The sequence below is a fragment of the Etheostoma cragini genome, chromosome 16 (assembly GCF_013103735.1).
Source record: "Etheostoma cragini isolate CJK2018 chromosome 16, CSU_Ecrag_1.0, whole genome shotgun sequence".
In the NCBI taxonomy this organism is placed as follows: Eukaryota; Metazoa; Chordata; class Actinopteri; order Perciformes; family Percidae; genus Etheostoma; species Etheostoma cragini.
Window position 1 is genome coordinate 16,482,427 of NC_048422.1, and position 24,032 is coordinate 16,506,458.

A 24,032-nucleotide genomic window follows, 5' to 3' on the forward strand; every position below is an offset into this window, starting at 1 on the left:
GACATAATGACAGTGTAATTACAAAGTAATTATGGCTACATACACAGTAGTGACTTGAGGTGGGCTGGGGGGGTCATTACACTACAAGCATGAAAATGGAACAGAATCAATAGCTGGTAAGTTAGCTCTAAACAGTGCTGTAGGTTTTAAGAGTGTAGTTTTCCTTTAACTGTCCTCTATGTTTCACATTACTTTAAATGATGTGTCTTGTTTGTTTGTCCTCTTAGGTTCTGTGCTGAAGACGGTGTACTGGGCTGCTTATTTGCTCAAATAAAGTATCCAACCTCCTGACCATTGTTCAGGGGACAAACAAAGGAGGGAGCCTTACTGTTGTTACCAGGGGGTTATTTGGATTCTTGCTCAACAGGCTGCTCCACTCGGTGAGTGTGTGAAAGAAAGAGGGAGACAGAGACTGACTGCGTTCCTGGAAATGCCATTCCATTGGTCAAAACACCATAGCAACATAGTTCCACCTATGACAAGGGAGCAGCCAGTGGTTTTGAAGGAGTGATGTGAAGCAGAAAGCTCAATTGGGGGGGGGGGGTCTGGGGTCTAGTTTTGGCCTGAGGCTCCAAACTCAAATTGAGATTCCAATCCACATACAACCTGTTGTGTAGATCCGTGCCATGCTCTCTCTGTCTACCCTGCAACAGCAGATCCGTCTCTTGTAGCTGGCTTTCTTTGTCTGTTAGTTTTGTGCCTTTTTATATTTGTTCAGTTTGAAAATAGCATCAATTGCTTTAATCCCTGCACAAAGAACTACTGTAGTTTATGTATATTCAAACATTTCCCTGGTTGGTGGTCAAGGTTTTTCATTCTGCAATTACAACAAATGCCACATTGCCTTGCATTAATGTACTTAAGAGCAAAAGGAATTTAAAATTGGAAAATAGAGTAAGACATTACACATGACAAAGACTAAATTACTTTGAATGCATGTGGTGCATCAAAATAACACCTGACCCCGTGTCAGAAGACATGAGGAATGGAGTCCAATCAAGCCCTCATTTCCTGTTGAATGTTACCATTTGCAAGGAATGTCTGTCTAAAAGTTGAAATCTTTTTCAGGTGTTCTAGTAGTTTCACAGTAGAGGCAGCTGCTTATGCCAACGTAACATTAATATCCCATTCATTAAAGGGAATGCATCCAAAAAAAGGCAGACAGACTCACAGATAATACTGGGAGAAAATATATCCACAGTTTATTGATAGATGCAAATAGTTGAGGCACACACAAAGTAATTCAAATCAATAATGTATTAGTTGTGAGTTCTGAGCATTTTTTTTTCTTCTTTATGCAACATTAGAAACATCCGTCAGTCATCGACTACAACCTGGTGCAGGCTGTAGAATGCTTGACTTTATTAGGAAATTCTTTGTTGGAGATAAAATACCTATAAATTTGAAGCTTTCTCTGCAGCCTACATGGGAAACAGGAGGCAAGAAAACCGGCCCAGCTGCTGCTGTGCCAAAAGAACAAATAACTTGATAATCCACATATGAAAATAAACAGAGGAATTCCAGTGACTACTACAGGATAACAAATGATAACATAAATATTCTTTAACTGCTGCTGATATTCATGGCTTTTTAAGACCTGCTTGGGCTCATTTTTCTTGTAATATCATCTACAAATTACTGTACAAAGTTGTTCATAGAACAGTTGGTGAAAGGCCAGTTTCACAAAGGACGAATGATCAGTAATATTTACATTTGGCTTCTGAGTCACTGTAACGTATACCAATAACAAAAGGCACTGTGACAAATGTCAAAACATTTAAATAAAGTAAGCACAATGAAAAACTGGGCATCCATTCAGTAGAAGCAATCGCCAATGTTGCCATTTTTTTTGTCATTCCAATTAATATCGAGTTGTGTTAGACAGTAAGGCTTAATTCTTTGTCATGCAATGTTGTGACTAGGATTGTGCAACTAGTACACCAGTATTCACTGAGAAATTCCCATTATCAAGAAAAGTTAAAATTGTGTTGTTTACACAGTATACAGTACAGCACTATGTGCCCATGAATAAACATGACAGAAAATGTTCTAGTGACCCCTAATTTCAATTAAAATTAAAAGTTAGCTGCACATTTATATAGTTATCACACAGCACTACTCTGCGAAGCTGGTCGACACAGAATAGGGTTATGAATTATTAGCCTGTTCTGAGTGGGTAAAATGTCTTAATTGATTTTAATAAATACACACAATACAGTGTCAAACACGAAACTTTGGTAAATGTATGATAGAATTATGAATACTGTCCATATTCTTCCTTATTTACAGATGTATTCATCAGCATCACTGGCACAAAGGGATTCTAGTTGGTAAGTGAATGTTTATGTGATTTTTGACCATATGTCTGACTGTTACAAGAATATTTAAATACAGCTGCATTTGTACTGGGTATTTCTATGCTAAGTTGACAGTCTGTAGCAGGATACTGTTTCTGTAAAAGGTAGAGAGTAGACGGTTAGGTTGATGCCCCGCTCTCATGCATGCAGCAGTAGCGCAAACACTGGGTTGGTTCACAGTATCTCCCATTCATAGTCTCAGGACATTAACTTTGACAATATTGGTCTTTCTCATACACACATTCACGCTTTAATTAGGCTCCACTCACGCACATTTTAGCGTCACTTTAGCGAGTAGAGCAGTTCAGCAGTATGGCAAAGAGACAGAGGGTGAGCCGAGGAAAAGTACTGACAGCACAACCAGTCCTCCAGCTCCGCGTTCCTCTCGGGCTCCAGTGAACGCTCTGCGAATTTCATCATCAGCAGGGCCCGTTTCACATCCAGCCAGTTCAGGAGGCCCTCGTGTCGGGATCCGTCAACAAAGCCGACTCCCTGTCCTTGTCTCTCCCGCTGCTGCTCCATCAGGTCCTTCCTGGGGCCCCAGAGAAGGCTCTGCAGTATGCGCTTGGCCTCCTGGATATGGATGCGTTTGATGGGGTCAGGTTGGAGCAAGAGCTGGGCCAGCCTCTGGAGGCCGGCAGAGTAAAGGGAGACTGAGGGGATTGGAGGCAACTCCTCACAGCGGTAGTCTTGTTCCTTTAGAGCTGGACTCACCTCAAATGGGTTGGCTTGGTGGAGGAGCTCATAGATCAAGATGCCTGTCTGGAACTCATCAAATTTTCGATACTGGGCTGCTGAGACAATCTCTGGCGCCAATCTGGCGTGGTCACGTTTGAAACGAGGGTCCACGCTCGTTAAGGCGGCATCCTCGGAGGAGCGACGCTTGGCCTTAGCAAAGTTGCTGATGAGGAGCCGGGGAAGGTGACGCTGACTGTCTACACCACTTGAACTGTTACTGGGGCCGTTGTCAGTGGTGGTTTGTTGGGGGAACTGGGAGGGCCTGCGGAGATGAGGCACCAACAACAGGTTTTCCAGGCAAAGGTCGCGGTGCGTGACCCCGTGTTCTTTCAAGTGCTCCAGACCATGGCACAGCTGCAGGAGGAGGAAGCATACACGCCGCTCATAGACTTCGGGCTGACTTTTATGGAATGCCGCCCACTCCCTGACAAAGTCAGCTGCCGTCTGCCGAGGGATCTCGGAGGTGATGACCACCACTCGCTCTCGTTCTACCTGTTGGCTGGGCGCAGACATGGACGGCTGAGGCAGCGATGAAGGAGGTGTGGTGGGCAGAGAGACTTCGTCAGAAGGCAACATGCTCTGGGGGACACAAGCGAGAAAGTGGCCACAGTCCTGCTGGAGGTTGAAGTGGGGAGGCATGCTCTGCTGCACTGACAGACCATAGAGATGGCCCTGTTTGGCGTCCATGGACGGACTCTTGCAAATCTGGAGAGGTATAAACACAAAGATCAGTGGGAGGAAAGGATGAAGCAAAGGATAAGAATGGGCTCGAGGGGGGAGAGAAGAATTCCCCACACAGAGACGGTAAGGGAGTGGAGCCAAGAAACATAAGAAAGGAACTGTTGTTAGCGAGGATCCAAGGTCTACGCCAATTCAGTTCCTGCTCTCATTCAAATGAAATCAATGTCCTTGATCCAAAAAATGCTTTACAAAACTAAACGTTAACTACTACAGGCCCTCCGTTCTTGTCATTCCTTTGCAAGATGTAGGAAAATTCACACGTCTATCAAAAAAATCTGAATTCTGAAACAAACGTTACAAATCTCATTTTGTGATGAGGTCAGATTTTTAAATATAATCTCTTCTTAGTGATCAGCTGGACTAAAATCCACATTGTGTGTGTGTGTGTGTGTGTGTGTGTGTGTGTGTGTGTGTGTGTGTGTGTGTGTGTGTGTAAATCCTGCCTGGAATGGAAAGATTACTTAGGCCTAGAGATATTAGGCAGGACTGTGGGCACCCATGTTGTGGCACAACACATACTATACAAACAGCTGCTGCTTTGTTCAACACTATTGACATTGGGACAAGATTTATTAAGACTGAATCCTCGCCGTTCTCCCTGGTTGTTTACGCGACATGCCCTGAAGGTTTTTGCTGGAGTGAGGCAATCCCATCTGTAGCCTAAGAACAAACAAGACCACCGCCCGATTTTAATCTTCTCCTTGTATTCTTAAACTGTCAAATCCCTGCTTAAAAGATCAATTTACAGCACCCACTGTTCCAATTATTCCTTAAAAAACAGTAAAGATGAGCTCAAGTGGGCTGCAAGTCGCTCTGTTAACAGCAGAACAACACAGTACTGCACATATTGTCTTCTGTACTTCAGGCCATCCATAAAATAATGATAATGTTCACATTTCAGCAAATACTCTTTAATCCCTGTAAAAATCAATAAAATAAACATTTAAATCGCATACGGTCGAGTGATGATGTTGCAAAAATATGGACATAATTATGTTACTCTTGAGCATTCAAGTTATAATCCCTAAGATTTCCCTCAAATCCTGTTTTTGATACTATTTATGTTCAGCATTTTTCTGCAATAATAATCTCTATACGTTAGTTTTCCTAGTTAGTTGTTGTTGTTGCTGCTGCTGCTGCTTCACATTTAATGCCCTGATGGCGTAGAGGCTTTTATTGTGAAACAAGAAACACAGTGTATTTGTCATCACAAGCATTGTGTAACATGGTCATTTGTCTCATTTTTTGACAGTGGAGCAGCAAAATGACCAACTTCCCTGTGCCTTGCTGTTGTGTATAAATGATGAAAAAGTTCTTATTATTATTAAATTTCCTAATTCAAACAAAATACTTCATTTGAAGGGGCTGTAAATAGACTGACCAGCTGCGCTTTTGTTGTATTTTTGACAAAGTAGCTAGTCATGTTTGCTGCCCTCAGAAGTCTGTGACCTGCAGCATTACACTGTACTTTACTGTTCCCGACAGTGACCACAGGCATCACCAAATGAATCGCTACTGAACTATTACGGACTATAACTTCAAGACATTCTGGAAGTAAACATGGTTGTTGCAAGCACATATTTGACAAAGTCACTCTATAAAATAGTAGGCCTAGTAGGTAGGGATTACCTTTACAGCGTAGGAGTTGCTGGGGTCTGAGGCGCAGGCAGCAGAGTAGTACACAGCGTCCCCTGAGTTGCAGCTTGGCTTGTTGGAGGTGAGCCTGAACAGAGACCAGTTGCTCTCCTCAAACCGTAGAGGGTTCCTCTGGGAGCGAGTGAAGTGTTCCTCACATTTGAGAGCCAAGCGCCGCAGAGACTCGGCGTACAGACCTCCCAGCTTGGAGTACACTCCCTCCCTACTGTCTATGTTACTCAGAAGGGTCTGGAGCTGCAGGCTGGAGCCCATATTTGGTGCAGAACCTGGTTCTGAGGATGAGACGGGCACGCTGAGTTGGGGGGAAGAGGAACAGGTGACGCTGCTACGGCAGTGGACACCCAGACGCCCGTGAGTCTTCAGTGGCTCATCCAGCGTCCTGGACCTTGAGGGTCGGCTTAGCGGGGCATGGCAACGCTCCAGAGACTCATTGGAAGAGAAAATTGGTCGTGGGTCAACAGGGCTAGACGGTAAACTGGACCGGGAACTAACATCAGCAGGTTGACACACGTTGCTTTCCGAGCCAGTGAATGGGAGGCGTGGGTAGGCCCGGACAAAAGGTCTTCCGTTCGCGCCATCGGGAGCTGACACAGTGCGGTTGACCATTTTTTTCTCTGGGAGTGGAGGTGGCTGGTTACTGAAGCTGGTAAAGGAGGGCAGATGAGGAGAGCCTGGAGCTGAGGCCACTGGACTTCTGGAAAAGGGAGAGGAACAAGACATCCGTGCATCCCGAATACCTAAGAAATTACAAAGAAATTAAATGATTATATTCAGAACGTCTGTTTAAAATAAAAGTAAGCATTAGGTCACAATCAGTGAAGTATAGTGTACTGCTTATATAAGGAACCCACCTTTTGACTTAAGTGTTATAGTTAATATATATATATATATATATATATATATATATATATAGAGAGAGAGAGAGAGAGGGGGGGGGGTATTGATAAAGGAATAGTTCCACATTTTGCGAAATGTGCTTATTCGCTTACAGCTTACTCAAACCAGGTATAATCAGTAAGAATTCGAGGTGTTGTGAGACAGATTGTGCTACCTTTGGACAAAGCCAAGCTTACTGTTTCCATCTCTTCCCAGTCTTTATGCTAAACTAAGCTAAGCGGCTGTGGCTATATTTAACAGACAGATATGAGAGCATTGATATTTTCATTTAAAGCAATTCTCAAACTATTCCTTACACAGTATTAAGCGACAGATGTCAACATGGAAAATAGGCACACAGACACAAATAGAGACCAACAACCATTGAAGGGTTTTCTCTTCACTGGATTCAAACAGTATGTTCTTTGCTTTTCAATGTCCTTGTGAATTAATTTCCCGTAACCTCACATATTCCTGGGTGACAGCTGTGAACTTGATTTGTGACACCCCTTCTGTCACTGCCTACTGCTCTGCCTTAGTCCAAACACATACCTTGTTTCCTCAAAAGAGCTGGAAATTTCCACAATCCAGGGTTCAAGCTCCCACGTAAAACATCCATCAAATTATGATCCATTTGTCAATTAAAGACTTAAAGTTGGAACTCGACATTACACTAGAGGAGACAGATACTGAGATAATTGTGTGGTGCAGTCTTCAATAACTGCTTTCACAGAGGGGGAAGACTGTAAAGAGGAAAAAAAGTACTCTGTAGGATGTAGCCAAGCCCTTTTTCCCTCGTTATCAGAGTCCACAATTATCTCTTCAAACAACATTGCCCAGGAAGTTACAGCAATTACAAGCGTCTGCGCCACAGAGGATATATGAAGGCTGACAATAACTTCTAAACCAAGGATTTATGCCACTCATTCTGAGACACATCTTAAACTCACGTCATGAAAATGAACACCCGTCTATACAAAGTGTGAACGTGCCCTTCAAAAAAGAGGAAGTACTCCCTTTCCTCTTTTCACTGTTGTTGCAGTTACACTCTGGCCAAAGTGTGTCTTCATAGTTGAACATGGTGAACAGTGTCTGAACAGCAAGACAACTGACGTGCAGGGAAACATATCAACTAAAGCACACGTCTGTAAAAGCACCTGACCTGCTACTCTATTACACATCATCAGATATGATCCTTGGACTCCCTGTACATGTTTCTACTGCAGCAAATGGACCTGCACCAAAATATAATAATATGAGAGGGAGTGGTACTTACCAGTGTCAGCAGCCAGGTTGTCAGTGGAGGCCGGGGGTTGGCCCCGTAGAGATGAAGTAGGGCTTTCTATTGACCCTTGTTGGCTGCAGCGGTCCAGCTCCATGTTGCTGCCACTCATCTTACTGCACCCTCTGTAATGGAAAAAAACAACAGAGTGAATATGTTGGTACAAATGAGATAAAAAGCAATATGCATTCAAACCATATTTTGCGTACATTCTTTCTGTCTGCATTGCTGACATCATTGCCCCATCACATCAGCCAAGCAAAGAGTAGCGTGTGCTGGTTAGTCTGTAGTTTTGCTTGACTGAAATATAATATTTTTCTGCATCTACATCTGTTCATAAATGTGGAACTAACCCACTTCCCCTCAATGTTTTCTTAATGCAATATGTCTAACTAACGAGTGCAAGTAACATAGCACACTGATTCTTTTAAAAGGACCACGTAACGTCAGGAGTAGTGTCACTTCCTTTTTCGAGCTGCACACTTCTTTATTTTGCGTTGATTTATAACTGCAACAAACAAACCTCACTAAAAACTAACAATATAATCTTAGGGCACGTTATGAGTCTATCAGATAGGGCAGTTTCAATTGTTTCTGGTATTGACTGCCCTTCTCAAAGACAGTGAACTGCCTCAAATACTAAATCCCGAGTCATATCTGGGCCTTACAGTGAAACTATGTAACCTTTGCTGAACACAGGTAGATTCCCCTACATTTCCCAAGATTCAAAGTCTGTTTACAGGTCTTTAGTAGTATTGCTGCATTTATTAAATAAGTCATATAAAAGCTTTTTGTGACTCAAAGTCTGATAAAAAATTTGAAAATGAAACAAAATCTGGGGGTGTCGAGTTTAAAGAAGTGAGCTCACCAGACTCCGTAGCTCACTCATCTCTGCTTGAGGCTAGCTACATTAGCCACTACTAGTAACACATCTGAACCTCTGACCAAATCAAAGGTAACCTGGGTGTTTTTGATTATCGTTCTACTTTTGTGATAAAACGGTTGAATCCCTATCCTGTCATGCTAGAGCATGAAACGTAACAGAGCAAAAGAAGTAAGGGGTGATAAAGTCAGCAAACTGATTCCATTAATGTCAGTTACACAGCAAAACTATCTGCATTTTCACAGCATTAGGCAGTGTTACCTATGGGTCATACCAGACAAGGTAAAGCTGTGGCAGCAGGACACAGCTGGGGACCTATGTTGCATGTAATCTCTCCCCTTGTTTCCTGTTATTTCTCTACTACAGACTATAAATAAAGGCATAGAATACCACCAAACTATTTTCAAAAAGCTTTAGCGGTGAAACCCCTCAGAGTATTGAAATGAGTAATGGTGTGTTTTATTGTTTCTGAATTTGTTTTTTTTTGTAAAAGACAGATTGTGTTAGTTCTTCTTTTAAAAGGTCCATCAACTTGTTTCATTTCAATTTATTTGCTAGAAATAAGCTTTGCATTCTTCTGCTGATCAATGTAACTAACGTATGCTCGCTGTAATTCCGCACAGATGATTATTATTATTACAACGGGTTGACTCTGGACACAAGAGTCACTACTTGATGTGAGTCGAGTGCAGACGGGAGTTGCGCATGTGTCACTTTGTGCGTCACTTTGACGACAATGACGAAACGGCATTTACACGCTTTAAACTTTAAACGAGGTTCAGTATGTTTTCCTGCAGTTTTTGAAGTCTTGACGTTCTTTTCTCCGCTTTATGTACCCATGGACAACATGTACAAGATGAATTTATTGATTTGTACTTTATTTTCAATTGAGCTCTGAGCTACTGAGGGCCATTAAGGGAGGCCACTGGCATTGGGGCAAAAAGTTTATTATTTTATGCATTTCACAAATTTCAGTGTGACACAGTGTGACCCCCCTGATCAGTGTAGTTGAATAGCCCTGCTGTAAGCTTTGTACAGTCACATTTACCTGGACCTGGTGAACAGCTCTTTTGCATGTCCAGTGCAAAGAGCCAAAGGCAAGAAGGGGAAGGGGGCAAAAAAGATTTACATGTGGGCCACCACAAATGGCCTTTTGGTACCCATGTGGCCTGGGCTTGAAAATATTAGCATTTATCCCTATTATTATATGCAATTTAGGCAATACAAATGTTTTTCTAAAAAAAGGTAACCTCCCTACTATAAAGCAAAAGTATTTCTTATCCAATTACTCCATTAATCAATGAAATAATCGGTAGAATACTCGATTACTAAAAAAATCAAAAGCTGCAGCACTATTGTTTAGTATGCCTGACTACCTTGATGGCCACTATAATACCAATGGAAACTGTGCATGAGCAGACTTCCTAATCAAGGTGACCAATTAGGCTGAGTGACAGCCATTCAGTTGTCTCATTATACCCACTAATGGCTCAGGGAAGCATAGTCCCATCCCATCCCTTCATCTCTCGTTCCTCTCTTCCATCACAAAATTACTCCTCTATTCATTTATCTGCTGGCCTGACTGCAATTCTACTATAAATCAGCACACAACAAACAGATTAGGAGGAGAAAAGGAGAGGAGCACAGGAGGGAGACAAAGGGTTAGGTATTCTCAGTGGGCAGTTAGCTAAAGGATCCGCTATCGTTTTACAGACAAAAGAATGGTGATAAAAGGCAGTGACAATGCTGAGGCAGCGGAGAAATTATAATGGGCTCAGGAATTATGAGTCTGTGCATGTGTGCGCCTGTGCAGTCACACTCTAGATCTCACAGATTTGTATCCAAAACATGAGATTTTCCTTGGTGAAAGAATGTCCCGCGGGAGGATGTGCATTGATTAATGAGCCTTCTGAATAGGGGCATGCAAAAAAGACCTTGACTCACATTAGGACTGTGTGTAAGAATAAACAAGGGATGGGTACCGAACCCAGCTGAGGCAGCTGAGCCCTCACTCACTGAATTTATCATGCAATTTTACTATAGTTGATGCTGACTAATAATCCGTGTTGACAAAAGTGCAACAAGTATATCTATATATGTACACATATATGTACACACACAAACACACACACACGGGTAATCTTTCAAAACATTTAAGTAAAGTGTTCGACCATCTAGCTAGTTCACCTATCGTTGACCCAGGTTTGTTGTATGCTAGCAGCCTAGAGCCCACACACTGAGTCACTTTAACAACAACATGAGTGAATGATTCAACATGATTTTGCGTAAACACGTCCACAAGTGGCGTGTTATCTGTTAGCATTTTCCGCCATCAGCGTGTATGTCTACGCTGCATACAGCGAATGTAAACATACACTTGGCCACTTGGCGTGTTATCGTGAGAAGAAAGCAATTGTTGAGTTTGGGAAACGTGACACACGATTGGGTTTGGGAATCGAAGAACCGGATGGGTTTAGCAAAAAAAACTGACCAACGAAATTCAATTCCCCAAATCATGGGGTCATGGCGATAAAGAACCTGCACCATTCATTAGGATTTTATTACTCTACTTAGACTGCCTTGTTTTAACATCTTTTAAAAAACATCTTAATTGTGTGTGTGTGTGTGTGTGTGTGTGTGTGTGTGTGTGTGTGTGTGTGTGTGTGTCTCTCGTTGTGTGTGGTTGTTATTAATAAAATAGTGTGAGAGGAGCTGGGGGAGTTTAAAAGGGGATCAGACTAGGGTTACAGCTAACAAGCTACAGATAGAAGTGTCACAGTGTAAAATAAGACCCAAACTAAACTACAGTGTTGTTGTTGTGGATCAAGTTCACTCAACTGTTTTCACTTCCTGACTTATATTTAGTACCTTCTCTGTCATAAATATATAATATAATATATAAAATAATTACGTAGTAGACAAAGTACTGTATCTTTTCAGTGGGCAAATGCAGCTAAACAATCAAAACAGTCAAACTCACCAGGGCTATTTTATGTAGAGACCATTATATCTTAGTAGAAGCAGAATCTAACATGGTTATACAGCATTAAGAGTGATGAAATTAAATATTTTAACGCATTGATGTTGATACATAATTCAGGGTTTTGTTCAAATACGGGGGCGGTAGGAAAGCAGGCTAACTCATGCACAATGCACTGGGGTGTATTGTTAACACCTGCACAATGTAATGCAATCCCCTGCAACAGCCACACAACATACACAACCTTTAGGAAGGTTACAATGTTGAGTTTTGATCAGACTAGAGTTACTGATTGTACTGTATTTGTGGTGTTGTTGTCAGAAAATATTGTTCCAAAAGGTAACATTTATTGCATTGTTGTGATTTTGTGCTTGTGTTTTGGTTTTATTGTGCAACCTCTGTATGTTACAACGCAGTGCAGAGAAGATTGGCATGCATTTTTCTTTCTCTTGATAGTTACCATGGCTATATAGCCATATAAACCATGTCTTTGAAACAAAGAACCATTTATGCTTGACACCAATCCTTATCTTTTGCAAACTGCTCCAGTCTTGCCTTGTTATCTTCTTCCCTGTCAGCTATGTCTTTCCCTTATTCAGAACAGTACAAGCCCCTTTCATTGATTTCCCCACATCACACAATTAATTTCACTTCTCATCCTCTTCATCTTACCCATATTTTAATTTTACCAACAGGATAGAATCATATAAAAGAATGAAAGATAATCTAGGCAGAAAAAGGAAATGGAAGAGTTTAGAAGAAGAGCATTAGGCAGGGTGTGAAAGAGGGGGAAATGAAAAAGTTGACCACATCTGCCACGCTGTCGTTAAGAAATTAATTTTAACTACTGATCTCCTAATAGACGTGTGAAAATATGCTCTGTGGTTTCCTTTTGAAACACTCTCAAATGTGACTATTTTCCTGCTCAAACAAGAACATGATAGATGCGTCGCCAATGCTTACTAAGGGACACAGAGAATAAGATGCTATTAGGTGCCTACCTCATGCTGGACAGGCAAAGGTCCTTGTCGGGCTGACGGGCACAAAATGCTCCTGGATCACACTGGTGGCTGTCTAAAGCCCCGCCATGTCTAGTAACACAAACCGGGCTCCATACGAGTCATATGTGTATTTAAGACCTTCTCAGCAGGAGCAGCAACAGTGTCAATGCGCAAAATTTAAGCACCCATATCTCATTTATAGCATTCACTCATTGACCTAGTAGCTTACTTCAGACAGCAACAAGATGCTATCTATTCTGCTGCACTGAAGGGATCAGGATGGCTCCGTGGAGGGAGGGGCAGCTTGGAATGATAGTTTAGAGAGCAAAAGGCAATTCAAACCCAAGTCAAACTCAGTGGAATTAAATCCACATGGCTGATCTATAAATTCTACTTCTATTGGTGGCAACCGACCATAGATATAAACCAAGAGTGGGACAGTTTGGGAGACGCCAGGGGCAACAATCTGTTCACCAAAGCCCCTCCCTTTGGCAACCTTCACTGACCAGTGGACACGCCTTCCCATTAAAGAGTACTTATGCACACACTCATGCATGACATAGGCACATGCACAAACACACCACTTAGGCTGACCCATTACATGATATGTAGGTTGACCTGTTACAAGGAACAAAAGAGGGAAACATTGGTGTTTTCCATGTGATCAAAGGCTCTGGTAGGCAGATTTTTCCAACCATCTGTGGCTTTTAAATGATTCAGCACATCAAAATGTTGTCTCACAGGGTGCATCTACACGTGAGTCTTTGTATTGTGAATGTTTTTTATTCATGCTACACACAAGATTCAATTTTCTGTCAATAATAAAACTTCCCATGAAGTTTTGATTGCTTTGCAGACAAGATATAGATTGTGATTAATTTATTACCTTTATATAGATTTATCATACAGAATTAAAGCATATCAAGGGAGTGACTACTCTCTAACACCATCAATGTGTAGCACCCACCGATACTTTTTTGCTGTGAGGCCACAGTGCTAACCATTGGGCCACCGTGCTGCCGGACTTTGACATTAAGTTACCAGTACTGCCTGGTGACCGGGGACACTTGACTAAATACACAAAACCCGCTTTTAAACTTGGAAAGCCACAACTGTCGCTGGCTGGCTGAAGGCGTGTTCCCACATGTGTCACAACAAGGTGTATTTTTATCAGTGCAGAATGTCGGCAATGTCATAACAGAAGAGATGGGTCCTTACTAGAATTACCACAAACATAAGTGCCCAAGAAATGTGATCAGTAATCTGTGTTTTTGACAACAAAACACAATTGTAATAGCTCAAGATGGCGGAAAATCTGTTTATCTTGTCGTGTGTTAGACCTCGTCACACCGTCCCAGACAAAGCAAAGTTTATTTCGAGGACATCATTTGACACTCTACTAACTGCAACACAAGGCTTCTTCTCTGTTTCTTCTTTGGTGTAGTTGACTCAGACAGCGAAGTGTATTCTTAGCCTCACGCAGACTCAGGTTAAAGCATGTTTGCAGATGTTACCGCTAATAAATGGCTATGTAGGCTAGAAGCCTTGAGCAGAGTAGGTCACAAAGATGTGTGTCTTCTTGAATAAAGGTCAAAATTTATGTTTTTGCATATCCTGTAAGTGAATCCAACAGCACAAATATGAACATTCTTTTGCCCAACAATGCACCTGAACGCCTGCTAATGACAGCTTTGTCCCTCTATGACAATATCAATGGAACAAGGCATATTATTATTATTTTCAACAGTTCTGTATATTGTGCGGCAGCCAAAACAAATTTACAGCAATGTGACACAGCAGAGAACTATTTAACAGACCCATTTTGTGTGTTAATTAGAATTGAAAAAGTCACATTACTAGTTTGAATAGAACAAGGCTTGCATTGTGGAATGTGCCGGAACAGTTTGAATGATTACAAGCTGCAAGAATGGAGGCTGATTCAAGGCTGAATAATAATGCTATGAAAGGAGAAGGCACAGTAAGATTCACACAGCCGTAAGATGCATTCACAGGCAATATACTTATATTCCATAAGTAGCACCGACACATTATATATAAATATATAGCCTACATATGCACCGACACACTGTCCCCTCAGAGAGCAAAACACATGTATGCATTTATGGAATATAATGAAACCATAGTAACATGACTGAATTACATTAGTTCTAATGCAAGTCACAGGTAAGAGAAGGACAGGCACGCACATATATTCTATAATGGACAGTTTAAGTTTGATGAATGCACAGCATTCATCTTACAGCAAATGTTTAGTATACTGTTGTTGTAAATTACATTGCTTGGTAACACTGTCTTTTAAGCTGCACTAAAGAGAGTTTAAAAAATGGCATCAAAAATAGTTAGTTAATCTGGAACTAATTTATGAAGCAATATGACAATGGTGAGATTCATAATTAGCTTAATCTTCTAAGTCCTTTATCTAGAGAAAATACTCGTCATCTAGTGGCCACAGCTTCCTAATTATCAAGAACGGCTTACTTTTCATTGCTTCATATAGTAAACTGAATACGTTCATGATGATTTGTGTCTATTGGTCAATCTGAGTAAGTAATGTTATGGCGTTATTGGCATTTTGCAGTTTCTTCTGTCAACATGATTAACTGAAATAGGTTAATCATTAATGAAAATATGTTTTTTTAAATCCCTAAATATAGTGATCCCCAGATACAGTACCAGTGTTCTGTCCTACTTGAGTGCTTAATAATTGTTATTGTGTAAGTAGTAACGGAAAAGTTCTTTGTTATTCTTACCTGTGTAGTTTCTTAGGTGGGGGAGGCGGTGGATTGGGCTCATTGTTGGCAGCTCCCTTCCCTGCTGCCAGCAGCTCTGATGAGCCGCCATGCAGTGGTTGCTTGGACGGCATGCTCCCGTTATGCGTGCCCTCCTCCTCTGCACCGGTGCCCTCAGTCTCCCCCTGACAGACACCATTGTTGGGGGCAGCCGGGGGGGCCGTGCCTGGCTCTGTCATCGAAGGGGGGCTGCTGTGGGCCTTACAGTCCCTGGCCTCCTTCCAGACAGCGGCACCATTGAACAGGCCTGACACCCGAGAGGTTGTCCCTGGGTTGGCAGCCAACTTCTTCTTCTCCCCCTCTTTCCGCTCTCTCTCATCCTCCTCCTCTTCTTCCTCGATGCAACAGTTCCAGCCAGAACTGTGGTGCGGGGGCTTGTGCCAGCGTTCAGATGCTGCTGAGCTGTGGTTCTCTGTATGGACCTTGAAGTGGCCTTCTCTAGCAGAGACGAGGAAAAGCATGGGGAGTTCAGGGAGAGGGACGGGAGACGGAATGGACGGTGAGAGGCTGGAGGTACCCAGTCTAGGGAGATCAGGAAGAGGGACTGGAGAAGACATGGATGGTGAGAGGCTAGATGTACCCAGTTTGGGGGAACGGGTGGTCCTTTTAGGGGGAATGGGTGGGCTAGACTGAGGCTTAGGTTGGAGAGCGGGGGTAAGGCTGCCTTCTGTGACCAAAGAGGGTAAGCTGCTGGGGTCTTTACGTGCTGTGGGGCTGAAGTGGCATTGGGTGCTGATGGCTGAATCTGGACTGCTCAGGAAGAAAGTCCTGTTCTCCTCTGTGTGAGCGGTCATTAGAGTGATGGTGGCCCGTTGACTTTCTCCTAAAAGCTCAGAGTTCTGGGATGAGTTCTTAGTCTGGTTTGGGCACATAAAATGGGATTGCAACCCATTTCCTTGCGGTCTACGTTTTTTCTTGGTGCTTTCTGCATAAATGGGTTCAGAGTCTGGCTGACCATTAGGAGAATTGGGAGATGACTGTGAGCTACCCATGACTGGTGGGCTTTGGGGGCTCCCTGACCTAATTTGTCTTTCTCCCGACCCCTCTGCCCCAGGAAGTGAATCTGTACTACTATGATAAGAGCAAGAAGAGTTCAATAGGGTCTTCTGTTCAGACAGTACAGGAGGAGAGTGGAGCGATGGTGCAGAATTGTGGCTAATGGTGTCCACACTTAAGGCTGTTGTGGAAAAAGTGGTAGAAGTGCTGGATGTCTTAGTTGTAACAGTAGCAGGACTCCCACTGCTGATACCATTGCTATGAACTTTGGCAGGACTGGAAGGGACAATATCCACAGAAAAAGGTATCTCCACAGATGCCTGATGGGACTCCTGGCAATTCGCCCTGGTTGTCACACTAATTCCATTATAAGTGCTCTTGGTTTTCGTGGTTGTATTCTGTTGTCTACAGGTCTCTCCATTGGCATTTTTCTTTAAACTCTGAGAACCTCTCCCCTCCTCCTGTGTGACAAAGATATTGCTGATGATCATGGAGTCTTTGGGCAGGATGTTGGGGGATAAGGAAGCCAGAGAGAAGCAATTTTTGTACTCCATCTTGGTTTCAGGACTCTGAAGAACTGCCTCTCTGTGGGCCTTGTTGCAGCCATTACTGTCAATGTAAAGAGACGACAGGTCCAGAAGCTTCTTCAGGCCCAAACGCTGAACTGGGCTCTTTGTGTTCTCCTGAAACATAAACATGAGCACACATTAAAGAACAAATACATCATTCTGAACAGTATGGAGTCTGAGGTTAGTTACAGGAAAGATAAATTTGAGAGAATCACCTGCTCAATGTTCATATTGACATCAGTCATTGACTCATTGGTATCAAGGCTCATCATAGTGGGTCTGACTGCGATGGTTGGCTTGCTGTAAGGCGAAGGCGCTGTGACTATCGCTTCTTCATCGCCTCCCAGGATGCTCTTCAAACAAGCGGCTTGAACACCATCCAGGCCACTGACAGTCTTATGGTGTGCACTAAGTGGGTGGAAGCAGTTCTTACAAGAGCCGGGTTTCCACACGTGTTCTGCAAAGTCGCTGCACGCTGACATCTTTGGTTTGCTAAATAAGGTTCGGTCATTAGTGGCTGTTGAGGGATGTGGCAGATACCGGATGAACCATCATGGCTGGCCCACAGAAGGTTGCAACGTCACAAGATGTTGATCAGAGGCAGTATGTAGAGGGGAGAGAAGAATGCGGTACATTATTAAAAATTGAAGTCATAATCTCTGTGTAATCACTTTTCTGCCTATAGTTGTATCATAATCAGAATCCCACATGTCCATGGGACTAAGTAGAACTGCTGGTATTACAAACTGTCAAAAAACACAAATTTATGCCATCATTTCCTTTTCCTCTTATACAACTAACCATTTTCAGACCATCAAAATGTTTGAGAGACTGCTCATTTTGTCTTGGGACGCACCATTTCAATACACCACCTTATAAAGCAGATGAGGTTTTGGCCATAATATGACTGATCCACAGTAAATACAATGTCATATAACATTTGTTTGTTGTTTTCGCGAAAATGAGTTGGTAGCGGATTTGAACAAATACCCTGAGTATCAGAATCTGAAAGAAAAAAGAAAAATTTAATTGTCTTTGTATTTGTCTAAGTTGTATAATTTTGGTAACCAAAAAGTAAAGTCAATAAACTTCTCAGATAGTAAATCAAAAACAAGTTCAGACATCTACTTGAAATGGCAAAGACAGTGATGAGGAAGTCCAGGCTGACAAGTGTTTCCAAGCTCATAGAAGACCACCATAAGGATTTAGGTGTCATCCACAGATGTAACTTAAGGAGACTTGGTGTGTGCTGTGCTACTTGTTCCCATGGCCTCCTAAATTAGAGGGTATGTGGTTTCTGTTCAACCAAAGGGCCTGCTGGCGTGAGCCGAGGGACATAAAAGCCCTCTAGAGTCCTCTGCAGCCCCCGACATGCTAGAAGAAGACGGAGGAGTCTCAAGCATCCCGGAGGTCGGAATGTCAGGAATGTCTAAAGTCTCACCCGGGTGAATCTCACAACCACGACAACCTCCCATCCCCCTTCCACACACACACACACACACACACACAACATGTGTGTCCTCCTCTCACAAACAAACTGACCCACAGACACCTCCTTCATCTCCCTCTTCTGTGTTCTGTTTAACTGGGCTGACAGTGAGAAGATCAACACCATTTCAGAGAGATCATATGTTTCCTTGCATCTGGGTGTCCCTCTTCATGTTCTATACACAGCTTTAGTTGCCTCTCAACAAGGTGCTGAGGTGCAATTATAAACATCAACAGTAGCCCACCATTGAGGCTGCATTATCCAAAAAAAAGGAAGAAAGATGTAGGCTTACTCCCCTAGGACAATGAAAAGTGGTAAATGTGATTGTGATTACAATTGGATTAGCCACAGTGATTATTTATTTATACATTTGTTTATTAAAAAAAAAAAAAAACACTAGAACAAAAAAGAAAGAATACTTGGACTTCTTAAGACTCCTTGTAATTCATGGCTCCAGTATAAAACCCTTGCCATTTACTAATACTATAGGAATGAAGTGTTTCCTGTTGGTAAAGATAATGCATGTTTACATTTTTCTTTGTTCTGTCTGACTCAGTTTGGGCAGGAAAGCACCCACTAGTTCACTGTTTGTTTAACCGCTCCTGCGACAACAGAGGAAACAGCCTTGCCTAACATCTTATGGCCTTGTGCATTAGTCATACGAAGCGATGCCTGATTATAAGGCTGCTAGGTCTGCTGCTGTAGAGAACAGAATGACTGTCAATCAAGAAGCTGTTTAGGGGGTTTTGTGGGACAATCAGGCAATACCAATGCATAGACAGATAGAACACTGTCATGGTGCGTTCAGTAAGTTAAGACCAAACTGACAGCAACAAGTGACTCTGTTGTTTCCACTATCCCTGCAGGTAATTAAAGAAAACAACTGAACATGGGGAAATTTAATTTGAATTTGAATTTCAGATGTTGAACATTTTCTGTATTTCCAGAGAAAACAGAAATACATCTAAAACTGCACCTCAGTTTAGGTTATTCTACGTCTTCCCGTTTACGTGTTCACCCCTGCTTGTTTGCACAGAGATAGACCCCGCTGTCTACATTCCCCACACCTTCTCAAGCTCAAGGTCCAATATTTCTCACTTTGTCTTGTAAAAACACACAGAGGGCATAACCGCAAGAAGTCCAGCCATTTGACAAAATTCAAGGCCTGCCTTCAATAACAAATAAAAAAACTAGAATATGAAAAATATCTTATGAGTGTGTTAGAAGTCTGGGGCTGAACAAATAAGACAAGTGCAAGCAAACATTTCTTGAGGTCAATGTTGGTCTGGTGTGGAATTTATACATTTGGGCCACCTAATAAGGACATTATCAGCCCTGAAGGCTTATGTACAGTACCCATGACCCCATGGCCACTAGATGTCTCAAAAACACATTCAATTTTGGTGATAAATTAAAACCCACTACCCTTATGCGAGGGACTCTAAACGTTTTAACTTTAGTCTAAAAGCCAAATGTGAATGTCATTTTTCCGTGAAAAACACAATACTTATTTGCTTTGAACTAATAGGTAAGACACTGAGGAATGCAGTCAGGATGCAATGTCAGACTGAATGGCAACATTTTAAATAGCCCAGAGATATGGTGAGCAAGAGGAGTAATTAAGGTGAAGGTTAGAGGGCTTGTCAACGCTCAACAGCTAGTAAAACTACACTGTGTCTGAATCCTTCTGCAGCATCAAGCATGCAACCATCAGACCCCCCCCCCCCCCCCCCCCCCCCCCCCCCCCCCCCCCCCCCCCCCCCAACACACACATGCGTGAGCCAGCCTTAATTAATAACCTGATGGTTATTACTAGGGGTTACTGTTAGTCATTACAGTATCTTACTAACTGTTTGTTTTTAACTGAATTGCTTGAGTGCACCAATTCTGTGGCCGGGTTAGCACAGTTGGGAGATAAGGCACACAAATAGGTTCTAGTGGTGGATTTCTCGACGCGGCGGACGCTGGTTCGATTCCGACCTGCGCCCCTTTCTCCATGTCATTCCCATTCATGTCTCTGAAGGCCTAAAATGCCCCCAAAGAATAATTAAAACAATGTTTTAATACAATTACTATACGATAACACGGTCCAGTCATTCATAATGAAAATCATTAGACAACCTATAGTCCATATTACGGTCTGATAACCAGGTCACATCAGCGCGTAGTCACCCACTTAGAATACAAATGCTTTCACGAGCAACATTTGTCACGCCTGCCTCACTCACACGGCCCATTCATTCATGGGGAGGGTACGACCTGTTTTCTCGAAACTCGGTAGGGATTTCCGCCAAAACTTGTAAACTTTTGACAAATCTAACAAAACTTCCACCCTAAGAACATGGATTCGAATGCTTTGGTAGCACGTTTAGTGAACACACATTCGGCATAGGTTAGCTACACACCCGATGTGTTTCGGTTCCTTTTTTGGATTTGATAAATGAATATTTGGCTACACACTTATCTCCCTGTAGCCAAGTTTGATTTATTTTAGCCTACATTATTGTTGCAGAATAATCCTCTATGTCCTCTCGCACCGAGGTAACTGACAAAAACGGCTGTTTTTTAATACAATAATACAATACTTAATTAGAAAATGTAACAACTTGGCTATCGCTGTACCAACAAAATAGGTGTATACAGGAGATTAAAAAAAGAAAAGCTACAATGTAAGCATGCTAAAGTAGCCAAGGTTATCTGGTTCTTATTGACTGGCTGCTTACCTGATCGGACTTTCTCTTCCCTGGCAACACAAAAGCTCTAAAAAAAAAAACAGACCAAAAAATCCACAACACAACTGTGTCGTATCTGCTCTTCAAATTCCCACAGAAACCGATATCCGTCTGTCTTCAGGTATTCCACATGCGTCAGATAATAACCCAGGAATTTGCTTCTGCTGCAGGCTGGTTTCGGCTCTCTCTGCTGCTGCTGCTGCTGCTGCTGCTGCTCTGTACAGAGGTGGAGTGCTGAGGCGGAGCAGGAGTCCTCTGCAGCAGCGTGGAGAGAGCACAAGGAGGTGGGAGGAGCTCCTAACCCACCGTGCGGTCTGGTCAGTGGCCACTATTTTCATTAAATCTTTTGTTCTTTTACCTGTCATAAGGATGTTTTTTGACAACTCAGCTGTCATTGATTTGCAGAATAATTACAGGACTGTAACCCCTCCCCCCCTTAAGGTAAAGGATACAAGGTCTCACAAAAGCAAACCATTCGGGGTTAAAACCCCAATGGGCTGTACAGGTTTATTCTGCAAGCAATTCATTTTGATCAGAAGCCCTTTGATGTGGTGAAGGTGGATGTGTACAAGCTTTCCAGGGTTCTGCAGCCCCTTCCCTCCTACCACCCCCTGGACTGCTCCTGCGCCTGTTTATCATGCCTGGGGTGACAGAGATAGAAAACACTGCCACTATTACCGAGTCAGGCTGGACCCCTGCTGGTTTCCATTATAGGCAGCAAAAGGAGAAGCAGAGCTCACAGAGTGAAAAACAGCCGCTGTGTTGGCTGAGGGCGGTCATCCGTAGAGATTAACCTTTTAACTGAGCATCTCCTGGGATGACTTACTGTGAAGTAACACTGCAACAAGGTTCTATCAGTTGGCTTTTTTTGACTCATTTAAACAGAACCAGAATCTGCTCTATTTTGTGCTCTTATCATACATTTTCTTATGGTTTTCTTTTGTAAGATAATACAAGAATGCCAAAAAAACATGCTCGGAAGAGAAAAAAACGGCCCTAGATCTGTTAACCCCAAAATCAAGTAGCTTTCCCTACTCTCCGAGGACCACACTGCTTGGCCTGCTTCCTGAGAAAGGACACATCCACGTACATGAATCGATTGGACACAGAACCCACCAGTTTCTTAAACTTTGCACAAGGATTTATAGCAGAGCTGAGACAATCAGCATAAGTGGCATAGCCGAGACTGGATCCAGGAAAAGTGCTATCTTTTACAAGACCACCTGTTGGATTTGGATAGAGTCACAATCCTCTCAAGAGGATTACAAGTTTGTTGCATTGCATCTATTTTTGGCAGAGCATGTAATACTTCTCATAATGGGGTATTTCAAACCACTTGTGCTTTGCATAAAAAACAGGGAAGTTTCTAGATACATTCCGCTATTAGACTTGGCCTGCAAATAGCAAATTATGATTTCATTTTACATTAAATGAACGCAGGAAGTAGTATATCCTGTTCTAGTAGTGTGCGTCTGTGCAGAGAATCTTCTTGCTAATTATATGTGGTGTCACGCTGCATGCTCACAGGAAGGGCTGTCATATAAAAGTTTTTTTCCAAGACACACTGAGATAAATCGTCCATCCAAAGCCGAGATTTTGGTGCTGAGATGTTGTAGGAACATTTAAATTAGAGGAGCATAGCAGGGAGCTGGAATACCTTAGACCTTTTCCCACTTTCTTCAGTTGAAATTGGATAGTGAGAACAATCACATAGGTGATTAAAAGAAAAGAAAAATATAAAGCGTGGGAAAATGTATTTCTTTTGCAAGATTCTTTCTTGGTTCACATGTTATATCGACCAAACCACTTACCACACATCTATAAATTATTACCGATGCCAAGATGCCATTAGTCTAAATGTATTGCATGCCACATGCACAGCTCTAGCCTGTGCTGACATGAGGCTAAAGTTGTCAGGCTGTGTACAGCGCGTCCCATAAAACATTTGGAATTGCTCATATTTTATGGTGCTTCCTTAAATTATGAAGGGAATTAGAGCTACTTAATGTTAATCTGGCCAGCAGAGACTCTGCCACACTAGGCAAACGGATGAATTAGCAGTTTGTTGACATGCTGCAGACAGCTGTGAGTTTGTGTGAGAGAGACTGGAATAGGGGCAACCTCTGTGTCCACTGCAACATGAAGATGCTGTTTGAGAAGAGCCAACCATAAACTGCCCAGGTTCCAGATACAATGTCAGGATGCTGAAATATGAGCAGCACTTTGGCAACTCTATATGGTGCATGTTGTCTCCTGATGTGCCTGTACCTCTGCCACTGTCCCACAAGTATAGAATATTAAATAAATAATATAATATTTAATGTTTGAAAACATATAATCCAATTTGGCATAGAAAGATGGATTAAGGCTCTACATCCCTACATGTCCACTTCTTCGCCAGCATTCAGACTGATGTACCTGCTTGCTTTATATTCTCAGCATGGATGAATTATTAAAGGGACAACCATTTCGAATTAAATTCAGCGAGGAGTGAAGTGGGTTTTAATGCAAAGTAGCAAGAAATAGACTTCTTGTGATGATTGAAGGCATTACTCAGGTTATTGCCGGATCTCTCCCTCAAAGTCTACTGTTAGTCATGATATGTAGAGTAATATTAAACTGCTGAAAATGGGTCTCTGGTAGGTACAAAAGCTCAGTAGAGTGAATATCAGAGTATGTTGTACTTTATTTTTTACAGTAGATTAGGAAGGCTCTTCTATAGATTTGTATCAGACTTAGTTGATCATTAAAATGCATTTACATGCATTCTTTATAAATGCTGTGTCGTCATCAACCTTCGACAAAACATTTTAACTTTCCGTCTATACCAGAAAGAAAGAGAGACAGAGAGGTATGCCGTGCAACAGAAACCTTTACCACAGAGATTTCCAGGGTTATAGATTTCCCTTACCCAAAAGGAGA

At 42.3% G+C, this 24,032-nt stretch overlaps 1 protein-coding gene across 2 annotated transcripts; it reads right to left on the bottom strand.

Annotated features, from left to right (window-relative positions):
* Window positions 1-1,177: 1,177 nt before the first annotated feature.
* On the bottom strand, window positions 1,178-21,359 carry LOC117959267 (inactive tyrosine-protein kinase PRAG1-like). Of its 2 annotated transcripts, XM_034896282.1 has the most exons (6): window positions 21,102-21,359; window positions 17,105-17,446; window positions 15,286-17,003; window positions 7,645-7,775; window positions 5,466-6,229; window positions 2,640-3,800 (listed from the first exon to the last, which is right to left on the bottom strand). In XM_034896282.1, exons 2-6 carry the CDS (start codon window positions 17,369-17,371, stop codon window positions 2,640-2,642), a joined length of 4,041 nt encoding a protein of 1,346 aa, XP_034752173.1. In that variant the 5' UTR covers window positions 17,372-17,446; window positions 21,102-21,359. The 2 variants fall into 2 exon arrangements, with proteins under 2 accessions (XP_034752174.1, XP_034752173.1); XM_034896283.1 differs by lacking the exon at window positions 21,102-21,359 and having other exon boundaries at window positions 1,178-3,800; window positions 17,105-17,371.
* Window positions 21,360-24,032: the final 2,673 nt, after the last annotated feature.

Excerpts from the sequence above, each read along its gene's own strand:
- LOC117959267 (XM_034896283.1), bottom strand. The coding sequence starts at position 17,371 with ATGTCAGCGTGCAGCGACTTTGCAGAACACGTGTGGAAACCCGGCTCT. Across the intron at positions 17,004-17,104 it reads TCAATATGAACATTGAGCAG|GAGAACACAAAGAGCCCAGT; the intron begins GTGATTCTCTCA and ends TTTATGTTTCAG. Across the intron at positions 3,801-5,465 it reads GCAACTCCTACGCTGTAAAG|ATTTGCAAGAGTCCGTCCAT; the intron begins GTAATCCCTACC and ends ATACCTCTCCAG.